Here is a 13,050-nt window from a genome sequence, read left to right as displayed (position 1 = left end):
TCAGTTCTTGTTAGCTGGACATGAAATGTGTTGTTTTTTCCCTCTCCAAGTCCACAGAGTCTGTCTGTGAAGTTGAAGCTCTCATGGAGAAAATGAAGCAGCTGCAGGAGTGTAGGGATGAAGAGGAAGCCAGCCAAGAAGAGATGGCTACGCGTTTTGAGAGAGAGAAGAGAGAAAGCATGTTTGTGTGCTCCTCAGGTAGGACAGATGTGCTTCAGACACATTCATGGACATTTTTTCCTAATCACTTGAAATACTACTGCAAAAGGGGGAAAAAACAACCCCAGAAGTGTTATTAGAGGTGTCAAATCCTCACCTTTTCTTAGAAGGGATGAAGACCAGGGGTGCCTTGTAGTCTTCCAGGAACGGTTAAAAGCAGAGTCGTGCAAAGGTTGTGGCTTCTCTCAAGCACACCATAATACTCCCTGACCACTATTATGTTTAACAGAAGTTTCCAACAGAAAATCTCTCTTGAGAGATTGAAGTGTCATAAGAGAGCAGAGTTTGTAGGCCCCTCTGAAATAAGCTTGACATGGAAATCAGAGAGGTCTCTCTTGTTTTATTAAGTTCTCTGTTCCAAAAGCTCCTTTGACATCTTGGTAGAGCCCCTGAGTTGGGAGCAGAGTGTCCCTTAGCCTTAGGGAACAGGGTGAAGACAGACTGGTAGACAAAAGAAGTAAGAAAAAGACATTAATCTGTGAGAATCTTGAGTGGCTTTCACCAAGCTGCTTCTAAACACCAGAGCTGCAGCCACACTGAGCTCTATCAAAGCATTTTAGCCCTGGTACTCCAGTGCAGCTGTGTGGATTTCAAAAGCAGAGAGACTCCCATTCTTCTGCAAGCCTTCTCCTAGAACACTTCCAGTTTGTTCTTGCTGAAATGGTGTCAAATTCTGTTTGAAACAAACAGAGGATGAGGAATCAGCTCCAGCAAGAGACGTGTCTCGACACTTTGAGGACACCAGCTATGGTTACAAGGACTTCTCCAGGCATGGAATGCATGTGCCCACATTTCGTGTCCAGGTAAGGCTGGGGGCTGCTCTCACAATCTCTGCCAAATGGCACACCTGGAAACTGCTCTGCTGTGTAACTTGCTGCCCCCTGAGAAGGCTTAAAGCAAGCAGGGAACTCCTTGAAAGAGTCCAGCATAGAGCCACAAAAATGAGGGAGGGAGTGGAGCATCTTCCTTAGGAGGAGAGACTGAGGAAGCTGAGGGTCTTTAGCTTGAAGAGGAGGAGACTGAGAAGTGACCCCATTTATGTTTGTGCCCAGAGGATGGAGCCAGGCTCTGCTGGGTGATGCCCAGTGACTGGACAAGGGGCAAGGGGGGGAAGTTGAGGCATAGAATCAACCAGGTTGGAAAAGACCTCAGAGATCATCAAGTCCAACCTATTACCTAACACCTCCTGACACCTAAACCATGGCTCCAAGTGCCACATCCAATCCTTTATTGAACACCTCCAGTGATGGTGACTCCACCACCTCCCTGGGCAGCACATCCCAATGACGAACGACTCACTCGGTGAAGAACTTTCTCCCCACCTCGAGTCTAAACCTCCCCTGGCACAGCTTGAGACTGTGTCCTCTTGTTCTGGTGCTGGTTGCCTGGGAGAAGAGACCAACCCCCTCCCGGCTACAGCCACCTTTCAGGTAGTTGTAGAGGGCAATGAGGTCACCCCTGAGCCTCCTCTTCTCCAGGCTAAACAATCCCAGCTCCCTCAGCCTCTCCTCACAGGGCTGTGCTCAAGGCCTCTCCCCAGCCTTGTTGCCCTTCTCTGGACACCTTCAAGAGTCTCAATGTCCTTCTTAAACTGAGGGGCCCAGAACTGGACACAGGACTCAAGGTGTGGCCTAACCAATGCAGAGTACAGGGGCACTATGACCTCCCTGCTCCTGCTGGCCACACTATTCCTAATGCAGGCCAGGATGCCATTGGCCCTCCTGGCCACCTGGGCACACTGCTGGCTCATGTTCAGGCAGCTGTCAATCAGTACCCCCAGGTCCCTCTCTGTTTGGCAGCTCTCAGCCACTCTGACCCCAGCCTGTAGCTCTGCATGGGGTTGCTGTGGCCAAAGTGCAGCACTCAGCACTTGGACTTGTTGAATGCCATCCCATTGGACTCTGCCCATCTGTCGAGGTCCCCCTAACATTCTGTGCTGCTGGGAGGTGACAACAGTCCTGCTCCCTCTGAGAGAAGCTGCACTGAAGCACTGAGTCTTCACCAGTCCATTTCTGAAGTGCTCCACTGTGCTCTTCCCCTTCTTCTAAGGATTACTCCTGGGAGGACCATGGCTATTCCTTGGTGAATCGCCTTTACCCGGACGTGGGCCAGCTCCTTGACGAGAAGTTCCACATTGCCTACAACCTGACTTACAACACCATGGCCATGCACAAAGATGTGGATACCTCAATGCTGCGACGAGCTATCTGGAACTATATTCACTGTATGTTTGGCATAAGGTCAGTTTGTGCCCCTTCCCTTCTCAACACAGCAGAGGGGGCAGTGCTGGATTTCATCTCCTTGCTCAGAGTGAAGCGAAGCCAGAGGAGGGGAGATTCAGATTAAATCTTAGCAAGAAGTTCTTCCCCTCGAGGGTGGTGAGACACTGGAACAGGTTGCCCAAAGAGGGGGTGGAAGCCTCATAAGGCCAGGCTGGATGTGACTCTGGGCAGCCTGATCTAGTGTGAGGTGTCCCTGCCCATGGCAGGGGGTTTGGAACTGGATGATCCTTGGGGTCCCCTCCAACCCTGCCACTTCTATCATTCTATTCATTAAGCAAACCTACATATTTCAAAGCACAGGTTTGTTTGGGAGGGGGAGGGGGTGTGTACAACTCCCACAAGCATTTACTTTGCCATAGGCACTCAGAAGCAAGGCAAGTGAGGGAAGTGCTGCTTGAAAATGAAAGTGCTTCTCTTCTCCTCCCCCCACAGATACGATGATTATGACTATGGTGAAATTAATCAGTTGCTGGACCGCAGCTTTAAAGTTTATATCAAGACAGTGGTTTGCACTCCTGAAAAGACCACAAAAAGAATGTATGATAGCTTCTGGAGGCAGTTTGAACACTCTGAGAAGGTACAGTCTGCGTGTGAGCTGAGGGACAGGGGCTGTAGAGCGGTTTGCCCTGCTCTAAGCCACAGCTACCCAGCTGGCATGTAAGCTTTGGCTGATGTTAGCAGGATTCTGCTCACAGGCACTGCATTCATCAGGACTTGCCAGGCTGCAATAGTTTTTCATTTCCTGCTGCATGGCTGGTAGCTAACAGCTGACAGGGACTGGGCAAGCCCTGGCCTGTCTTGGTTAGACATGCAAGTGGGACAGCTTCAGCTCTGCTGCAGCATCTGCCTCTGCTGTCAGCATTGCCTGTGTCCCAGAGGGGCAGGGCACTGATGGGGGATCCATGCCTTGGCCTCAGCCCAGAGCAGGCTGCTTGCTCGCCCCAAAGTCTTGGCAGTCCTATGGTCACTTTTAGTGCAAGTAGCCCCAAAGCAGTTACTTCATGTTAGAGGCTGGCTGTCTTAACAGTGACCTCTTCCTCTGCCTGTAACACCTCTGCTCTGTGGGTGCCAACCCCCCCCCATGGCCCTTACCTTATCAATTAAAGCTAAACTTGAACAATTCTTTGCAAGCTGCACCTAGGCTGCTGCTGAAGAAGGCCTTAGGTGCTTACAAACCTGTCTTTGTCCAGCTAAAGCCAGGTCTGCTGGAGGGTGACTGCCTCTTCCTCTGAGCCTGGCCCTGCAGCTGTGCCCCAGTGCTGCTCTGGGTCAATCTCCTTCCTCAGCAAGCTGTAGACAGATACTAGCTGGGTAGCTGGAAAGAGAAAAGCTCCCCCTCTGCTGCTGCAAACACTGATAGAGAAACCACAGCCCCCCAGCCTTCCTTGCAGGGGAGCAGGTTCCTGTGAGCAGGCTCTGAGGGTGTCACTTCTCTCCTCCCTAGGTCCATGTAAATTTGCTTCTGGTAGAAGCTCGGATGCAAGCCGAACTACTTTACGCTCTGAGAGCTATTACTCGCTACATGACCTGATGGCTGCAGCTGCCTGGAGACCTTGGAACGTGCTGCAGCGTGGCAGAGGAAGAGAGGAAGCCTCAGGACCAACGGTAGCTCTAAGTTAAGATGCCCATTGTGCCATAACTCCTTTAGTTTCAGCTCTTTCCGTGTGTGGAACGTCGCTTGGCAGGCGAGCGGGCGGGGGGCCGCCGCCCTGCCCCTGCTGTTTCGGCTTTAGACAGCACACAGGACACTCTGCGGCCTTGTGGCAACATAGCAAATGATAGATACATAGATCTTTGTGTTAAGGCAAATCCTAGGGGGAGCTGGAGCCTGACAAGAGCTGGGACTTGATGACATTTTGCTTTCCCTCCCAGAATAATTGTAGAAAGTCTTGATGCTGCTATTCTGTGCTGGTGGAGCGAACAGCCAGAGCCTGTCCCAGCCAAGCTACGAGTGGAAGTGAGCACTGCTATTGTCTGAGCCTTTCTTGTGTGGGGGTTCAAAACAAATCAAAACAAAAGCCTTGTTCTTCAGATTTCTTTTGTCATCAGGACTAAAGCTCTTCTGTCCACACTGATCACTTGGAAACCACAGCAGTCAATTTTTCTCTGGTAGTTTAGCCTTAAAAACGCTCTCTTTGTGTTCAGCATTCTTTGGGGAGCTCCAAAGTGCAATGGGGGGGGGAGAGGGGCTGCCTCTGGAAAGAAAGGGGGGCCTCAGAGCTTTGTAGAGGTCTAACTTGGCCAAGTGTCCCAGAGCTCCTTGTCCTTGCTTGTTTGCAAGGATGAAGCAAGGAGGAGCTGGGGCAAGGTGTGGGAATGTTGTTCCAGACTGCCAAACAGTCCTACTGGAGTACCTGCCCCATGCTGGTCTTACTGATCTGCTCTGTGTGTTGTTGCAGTTGCTTAAGTAACTAGGCTGAAAAAAGCAAAGGAAGAGAGAGAGCTATTTTTAGTAAATCAAACCATGATTACAAATGCTGATGTTTCGTCTCCAGGGGGGCCTGGAGAGCACATGAATACTTTTGTAGGAGTGTGAATTGCTTTTTAAATTGGTCAGTATTATGGGTATTTTTTAAATAAAGGTGACAACTTTTTCTCCTGGTGGTTTCTGTGTGCCTTTAACTTGCCAGAAGCAGAAGGGGCAGGGCTGGAAAGGACCTCAAGGAGCAATTCCAGTACCTGCTGGGGACAGGGACACCACACTAGGTCACATCCAGCCTGGCCTTAACAGCAGCCAGGGATGAGGCTTCCACCACCTCCCTGGGCAGCCTGTGCCAGTGTCTCACCACCCTCATGGGGAAAAGAACTACTTCCTAACATACAGTCTGATTCTCCCCTCCTCCAGCTTGGATCCCTTCCCCCCACTCCTATCACTACCCAACACCCTAAACATTCTCTCCCCAGCTTTCTTGTAGCTCCCTTCAGATACTGCAAGGCCACAAGGAGGTCTCCTGAGAGCCACCTGCTCTCCAACCTGATCAACCCCACCTCTCTGAGCCTGTTCTCATAGGAAAGCAGCTCCAGCCCTCTGCTCAGATATTCCAGAGCCTGTGCTTCTCTTCTTCCTGGCTGACTGGCTCAAAGACCATCTTAAAATGCTTTGAGGCAGCAGTTGAGAAAACAGACTTGAAATTACAACCATGAGCATAAAATGAGGGGGGGAAACCTCCCCCCCCCCAAAGTTTAACACACAGATAACTCTCTTTACTATAAGGACAGTAGGAACACCTCTCCTCTCCCCTATGTTCTCCTCTCCCCTATGTTCTCCTCTTCCTGCTGCTGTGTTCCCTCTTTCCTCACAGGTGTGCCATGGGTTTCAGTGTTCATTGTCCATGATCAGTCTCAATTACTGGCTCTAATTATTAAGAGTTAAATTAAGTTTCCCCAGTAGTGGACTAGTTGAACTTCAGCTGCTGAAAGTCACAGGCCCCTGCCAAGAGGAGACCTGGCATCAGGAGGGGAGGGTCAGGTGAGCCTGATGAGTTCAGGGCAAGAAGCAACAGGCAGCAGGAGAGGGATTTGCTACAAGGAAGTGACAAACAGCTCCTAGCCCCACTGCTACAGCTGGCTGCCATGGGGGGGGTTAGAGAGCACTCAAGTGTAGAAACCCCTGCCTGCTTCCAGGAAAGGCAGGGAATAAATCCCAACCACCCAGCAGCCTTTCCCCAGCCCACAGCTAGAATTAACTAAAGCTTCCTGCCCCCAGGCCTGGGGCTCAGCCCAGCCCAGGTTCCCCTCTCTCACTGCAGCACACTCTGAGCTCATTTGTGAGGTTCACAGTCCCACAGGCTGCAGTATTTTTAAGAGATCTAGGGTGAAATGATTAATAAACTGTCAAAAACAGTGCCTAACAGGATGCATCTGCTGCTTCCTTTTAACTAAAAATACAGGATTTTCAGTGTTCCAGAGCAAAACTTTCCTGTCTGAGGGCACAGCATAAAGCTGAGCTGTGCCTAAGGACACACAAGGCTTGCCCCCTCTGCAAGAGGAGCTTCTGCAGCCCCCTGCTTCTCCTGCTGCTTTTTGGGGGGGTCAAAGGTAGAGGTGAACTCTCTGAGAAGCCTAAACTGGCCCTTGCCCTCCTCCTCTCTCCAGCCACAAGCAGCTGCCTTGCAAGCAGAGACCTTGTCACCAACTAGACACCTCAGGGTGGGGTTAGTGCCTTCTTCCAGTCACATTTGCAAGCAGTGCACTTGACCACACCCTGCAGCCACTCCCAGCTACACAGAAAGCTCTCACCTTGGAGAAAGGGCCCAAAAGCAGCTGGGGCTGTCCCCTTCAAATGCTGAGGTGGTTGTGGTCCTGGGGAGAGGGTCTTTGTAGACAAGAAAATGGTTAAGCTGCCAGCTGCTCCGGCAGGGTGGTGAATGCTGCAGAGAGCAGCAGCTGCCTGAGGCCAGGGCTGAAGGAACAAACACTGGAAGGTGTGAGCTGCCCTCCTTTGCTGCAGGCTGTGAGCTCCTGCAGAGCTGTGGCTGCAAAGTGCAGCAACTCCTGCCCAGCAGCAGCCTCTCCTGCACCTCAGATGATGCAGGCACAACTGGGACTGGCAACTCACCCCAAAAGATGTCAGTGGGGAGCCTCTGAAAGGCCAGGCAGGGTGTGGGACAAGAGAGCATGCACCAGCACCACTCAAGGGAGCTAAAGGGGTGGCTGCTGCATGGGCCCAGGTAAGGATGCAATGAAAAAGAAGAAACAAACAAATGAACTACTCTGGATTTTCTGTGCTTAGGGGGCAGAGGCACCTGCAAGTCACAGCCCTCCCCTCTCCATCCTCCAGGTCCAGCTGAAAAGACACACACCCCACCTCGGGTGAGAAAGGAGCAGTGGCACAGAGGTCAAATAGTTGCTAAACAGGACAGCTGAAGTCACAAGAGAGCAAAGACACCCAAGTGGGAGAAGGTGCCACACCAATACATCAGAAATTCAGCACTTGGGAGCTTCTTACCTAGAGGGTGGGGGTTTTGCAGAGCAGGGGCCAGGCAGCACCCCTGGAGCCACCACTGGGGTCTGCTGTTAGATGCTCTGAGGCTTTTGCTGCTCCTCCCAGCGCTGAGTGCACATCCTCCTGAAGCAGTCACAGCCAAACTCTGAATACAGGCCAGAGCCCACACACAGCAGCTGCCCAGCTGTGCCCTGCTGTGGGAGCCCCACATCTGCCCTGTGCTACCACCACAGCCATGCCAGAGCTCACACACACATGCTGCAGGCTCGCTCAGTGTGATCAGCAATGACTGACATGAACAAATCCCAGCTGCCTGCACACCCCCCTTGACCTGAACAAACCCCAGTCCCGGGCTGCTGCCTGGCAGACCCCCAGCACTCATCAGTTCTGCTCAGACCTGCTGAGGGGACCTGGCCAGGGGGCCTTTTCCACTGCCTCCCCACCCTGCACTGCACAGCCCTGGCCACTGCTGCCTATTGCCTCAATGCAAATGCCAAGAACAAGGCCTGCAGCTCCCGCCCCTGCAGGGAGCACTCAGCCAGCAGCCTCTCTTTAATGACCCCAGAAAGCAAAGGCATTCTTTTTCTCCACGAAATAAATGGGGCATTGAAGCCATTTATCTTCCCCCTCCGTTTCAGCTAGCAGTGAAATGGCAAGAGGAGGAATGGCAATTGTGCTCTTTCTGAGCACAGCAAAGCTGTTGTTGGAGCCAAACCATACTGAGTTTCTCTCCTTGGGGTGCAGTGGGGTGGGCTGTCCAGCTGGCCACAAGAAATAACCTCAGGGACAAAAGGAACCTTGCACACTTCAGCATTGTCACTTAAGTTTCCTCTTCACCACACCCACCCCCTGAACCCTGAAATCTCCCCTTCCCTCTCAACAATAAAGATGTCCCCAGGGATGGAGAAGCAGTGACACCGGCTAGGAAAACCACCTTTCCCTGCCCTTCTACTACTGCTTTACTTCCCAGCCTCCTCCCTGGGAAGCAGAGGTCCAAAGGCAGAGCAGCACCACTGAGGGAGCCCTGACTTGCTGCCTCACACAAACATTCCCCCAGCCTCTCTGCAGGGATTGGCAGGCTGCAGCTTGCTCTGCTGGCACACACAGCGCAGGGGGAAGCTGCTGACCCTCGGGATCAGAGCCAGCAGCTCAGCAGCCCCGGGGCAGAGGTTTATTCTTAGTAATCTGAGGTCAGAAAAGAGACAAATGGGTCAAGGCTGGAAAGCTTGCTGCAGCCAGTGGGGCTGTTAATGCTTGAGGCCAGTGGTGCAGCTGCTGAGCTAAGCCATGGGTGACAAGCAGGGACTTCTACACACTGGAGGGATGGACACAGCAATAAACAAGCAGCAGGCAGAGGGAAGGTGGAGGATGTAGAGGGTGTTTTGCCCCATGAATGGAGATGAGCCATGGGAACACCTGACAGCAGAACACACCAGACTGGCTGAAAGCTTCTCTCAGCAGGGATTGGGTGTTTTGCCTTCAGCTGTGAAGTCCTAGTTCAGAAAAGCCTCTGTCTGGCACAGCTGGACCTCCATCCACAAGCACCAAGGCAGCAGTTGGGACACCCCAGCTGCAGAGCATCTTGTAAAGAAAAGGGAAACTCCAAAGCAAAGAGGATGACTCCCTCCAACCACTGAGAGCATTCAATCTGAGGAGTCATGGTTGTGATGAAAGAGAGCAGAATGCCCCAGCAGCAGCTGGGTCACTGCCACAGAGCTGCCAAGTCTACCCAGAGCCATAGGTAAGATGTGGCTCCAGTCATGCCACATCCTTTTCTGGTGCCACAACTTCTTTGCTGCCACAGGGGCCCAGGTGGTAATTTACCTTTTAAAAATGAATAGTTCAGCAAATAGCTTTGGTTTCATTTTCCCAGGCAAGAAACAACCTAATGAATAAATGAGAGTGAAGAGCTGCTTGATCAGCTCAAACATCTTGTAAAAAAAGGAGTTATCACATGCAAAGGTCACAGGCTCACAGGATGCAAGGGGTTAGAAGGGACCTCTGGAGATCTTTGAGTCCAACCCTACTGCCAGAACAGGAGCAGAGAATCCAGCACAGGTCACACAGGAACACATCCAGATGGGTCTGGAATGGCTCCAGAGAGGGAGACTCCACAGCCTCCCTGGGCAGCCTGTTCCAGTGCTCTGGAACCCTCACAGTGAAGAAGTTCCTCCTCATGTTGAGGTGGAACCTCCTGTGCTGGAGTTCACATCCATTGCCCCTTGTCCTATCACAGGGAGCAACTGAGCAGAGCCTGTCCCTGTCCCCTCCCTCCTGACCCTCAGATATTTACAAACATTTATCAAATCCCCTCTCAGCCTTCTCCTCTCCAGCCTAAAGAGCCCCAGGGCTCTCAGCCTCTCCTCACCAGGCAGTGCTGCAGTCCCTTCAGCATCCTTGTAGCCCTCCCTTGGACTCTCTCCAGCAGATCCCTGTCCCTCTTGAACTGAGGAGCCCAGAACTGGATGCAATATTCCAGGTGAGGTCTCACCAAGGCAAAGCAGAGGGGGAGGAGAACCTCCCTGGATCTGCTGGACACACTCCTCTGAATACAGTCCATGTCATGTCAGCTTCTCAAGGGACAAGATCCAGCACAGCAATGCCAGGCTTGACTGACTCCTGGACAACTACACTGCCATGCTCCCACTGGCAATGCACAGGTGTGTTAGAAACAGAGATCTGAACCATCTACACCAACCACCCCCCAGAAAATATGGAAATGGAGTAATAGTTACAGTCAGGAGGAGTGATGCCTTTGAATCCTGTGAAGAAGTTTCTCTGCCACAGGTTTGAACTCTCTTTCCCAACAGAGTTTGGGGTAGTCCTCTAAATCTCTGTCGGGGCTGCAGCCCCACACTAGCTCTTCATCTGTAAGCAAGGAAAATATCACCATCAGTCCTGGGGCCAGAAAGACAGCACCACCCTCAGCCCTGGGGTCAGAATGACAGCTGTGGCCCCCCAGATGTGACTGCATGTTCATGGAATCACTGAGGTGGAGCATTCCAGCCTCCAAGAACAAGGCTCAGATCCAGTTCAAAAGCTGAAGTGTTGAACCATAACCAGGAAAATTCCCAAAGCAGAGTGTGAGCATCACTGGGGCTCAGCAAGGATCACTGTCCCACATCCAGGCTGTGCATCCTCAGATAATTCACTTTTCCCACGGCCCTCCTCAAAAGTAGCACAGTTGGGTAGTGGCCAAGCAGCAGATGAACTGGCTGCAAGCCCAGGAGCCAGACCAGCACACTCTGGGGGAAGCTGGAAACTAGAGTACAGACTCCAGTCTGCAAGGGCTGCTCATGCCTCTAACTCTGGCAAGAGAGGGGCCAGGAGCCCTGGAAGCTAGTGGCATGCCATGGAAGAGTTCACCTGTACTGAGATGCCAAAACAGCTTCCTCAGAGGCATAGTGCAGGTTAAAAAGTCTGGGAAGAGAGGGAGAAAGGAGATTTCACTGCATGCCCAAACAGAAAAATGTTCTCCAGACAGAGTCTCAGCTCTACTGCTGCTCCTGAGGGACCAAGAGAAGGTAAAGCTGCTGCCAAGGGCCTGGAAACACCAGTCCCCAGAAGCTCTGAGCTAATAAAGTGACATGAAACTCAGGAGCAGCTCAAGGAGGTCAGTGACAGTGCCACTGGAAAGAAGTGCCCTGCTGCTCAGCCTGCTGGCATCAGGCAGAGAGAAAACCCAACGGTGCCTTTGCCCAGCCTCTCTGGGGCCCAGCCTCTGGCCAGGCTATTTCCAGCCCCTCCTGGCTCCCTCCCTTGCACCATCTTGTGCCAGGGAGGGGAAAGAAAAACGGAGGGGAGGAGGCCAAGCACAGCAGGTGAAGTGAGGTGTCTGCTGTGCCACGCTCCCCTGGCCCTGCCTCCCCAGGGTGTGCTGATGCTCAAGCACAGCCCAGTGGCTGTCAGCAGTTGCCTCCTGCTTCCTGAATGATAGGATCAGAGCAACAGACGGTTCAAGGCTGTTACTGCACACAATGGGAGGAGGAAGATGTGGGACAATATTAACCAGCTGCTATGACTAAAATTTGTTGGCTCTGAACACACAGGGGAACCAGATCAAATGTGCCTCTGCTGCAGCTCCTCCTCTGCCTGGTGTGAAGCAAGCCTAACCTCCTGACTTAATTCTGACCTAGTTTTAATTAACTGCCATTACAGCTGCGTTGCAATCCCAGTTGTAGCTGCAATTGTACATGAACTTCCCCTCCACAAAAGCTGTGCTAGCTAATGAGAGTTCCAATTACTGCCCAGCCTGGAACCTGCAGTCAAATTAATTAATTGCTGGGCTAAGCAGTGTTAAATGCAGAGGGGAAGAAAAGAAGTTGAGACTGTTCCAAACCTTGCAGCATGGCAGAGACAATTCAGGCCTGGCTGTGGAGTTTGCAGTTCTGATGCAAAATGCTTTAAAATCAAAGAGCACCAATGATCCTGCAGGCCTGAGCACTCTGGCAGAGCTAGCTGGAGCCACTGAATAGAATGGAAAAGAATTAACCAGGTTGGAAAAGACCTCAGAGATCATCCAGTCCAACCTATCACCCAACACCATCTAATCAACTAAACCATGGCACCAAGTGCCTCATCCAGTCTGAAACACCTCCAGTGATGGTGACTCCACCACCTCCCTGGGCAGCACATTCCAATGGCCAATCTCTCTTGCTGGGAAGAACTACTTCCTAACATCCAGCCTGAACCTGCCCTGGCACAGCTTGAGACTGTGTCCTCTTGTTCTGGTGCTGGGTGCCTGGGAGAAGAGACCAACCCCCACCTGGCTACAACCTCCCTTCAGGTAGTTGTAGAGAGCAAGAAGGTCTGCCCTGAGCCTCCTCTTCTCCAGGCTAAGCAACCCCAGCTCCCTCAGCCTCTCCTCAGAGGGCTGTGCTCCAGACCCCTCCCCAGCTTTGCTGCCCACATGAAGATTTGCTCTGTCACAGCAAGGAATGCAATGCAAGGAATGATTCCAGCCATCAGCAACTTTCATTCTGCCCTAACTGGAAAGAATTCCTCACTACTCTACCCACTCTGATTGTCTGAAAACAAGAGAGACCCTGGGGACCTCGCTTTCTCTCCGGGTCTGACTAGCATGCAGCAAGCACTCACCTTTGCTAAGTTTCCACTTCAAACTAAATCAACATCAGTTAAGGTTTGCTTCAGTTTCATGCACATTGGAAAGGTTTTGTTTACAAGACAACTGCAAACGACCTAGCTAAAATAAAACCACTACCAGAGCAGTGCTCATCAAATACAGGAGGAAAATGACACAGAGTGACTGTAGACTACTGCTCAGCAATTAAGCTCTGGGTAATTTGAAGCTAACACAAATGTAGAGATGAGGAGAGCCAACTGGGCAAACAGACCAGGGTCTCAACATGGAGAGGAGGATGGAGACTGTTTACAAAGGCCTGCAGTGATGAGGGGCAGTGGCTTCAAACTAGAGAAGAACAGATTTACATCAGATGCTAGGAACAAGTTCTGCACCATGAGATCATGGAATAGATTGCCAGGGAGGTGACTGGGGTCCCATCCCTGGAGATACTCAAAGTGATGCTCAACCTGAGCCTGCTGAAGATGCTCAGGGCAACCTCATCTAGTTGAGGATGTCCCTGC

The 13,050-nt window shown here is 51.8% G+C and overlaps 2 protein-coding genes across 3 annotated transcripts in view; one reads left to right on the top strand and one right to left on the bottom strand.

The window, feature by feature from the left end:
- The window catches only part of SESN1 (sestrin 1), a 69,540-nt gene extending 64,445 nt beyond the window's left edge, over positions 1–5,095 (top strand). For both annotated transcript variants that reach the window (XM_068160492.1, XM_068160493.1), the window contains exons 6-10: positions 51–198; positions 910–1,022; positions 2,269–2,459; positions 2,934–3,078; positions 3,946–5,095. In XM_068160492.1, the coding sequence (XP_068016593.1) occupies positions 51–198; positions 910–1,022; positions 2,269–2,459; positions 2,934–3,078; positions 3,946–4,032 (684 nt within the window). In that variant the 3' untranslated portion in view covers positions 4,033–5,095. The remainder of the gene's footprint in view (positions 1–50; positions 199–909; positions 1,023–2,268; positions 2,460–2,933; positions 3,079–3,945) is intronic.
- ARMC2 (armadillo repeat containing 2) overlaps positions 803–13,050 on the bottom strand; it is a 56,086-nt gene continuing 43,838 nt past the window's right edge. The window contains exons 19-20 of the mRNA XM_068160499.1: positions 10,182–10,314; positions 803–892 (exon numbers count right to left, since the gene is read on the bottom strand). Coding sequence (XP_068016600.1) covers positions 10,184–10,314 — 131 coding nt within the window. The 3' untranslated portion in view covers positions 803–892; positions 10,182–10,183. The remainder of the gene's footprint in view (positions 893–10,181; positions 10,315–13,050) is intronic.

Source organism: Melanerpes formicivorus, unplaced genomic scaffold, assembly GCF_026170545.1.
Source record: "Melanerpes formicivorus ecotype bairdi unplaced genomic scaffold, bMelFor1.0.p_v2 SCAF_50, whole genome shotgun sequence".
NCBI lineage: Eukaryota > Metazoa > Chordata > Aves > Piciformes > Picidae > Melanerpes > Melanerpes formicivorus.
This window is presented reverse-complemented; position numbering and strand designations above follow the sequence as displayed.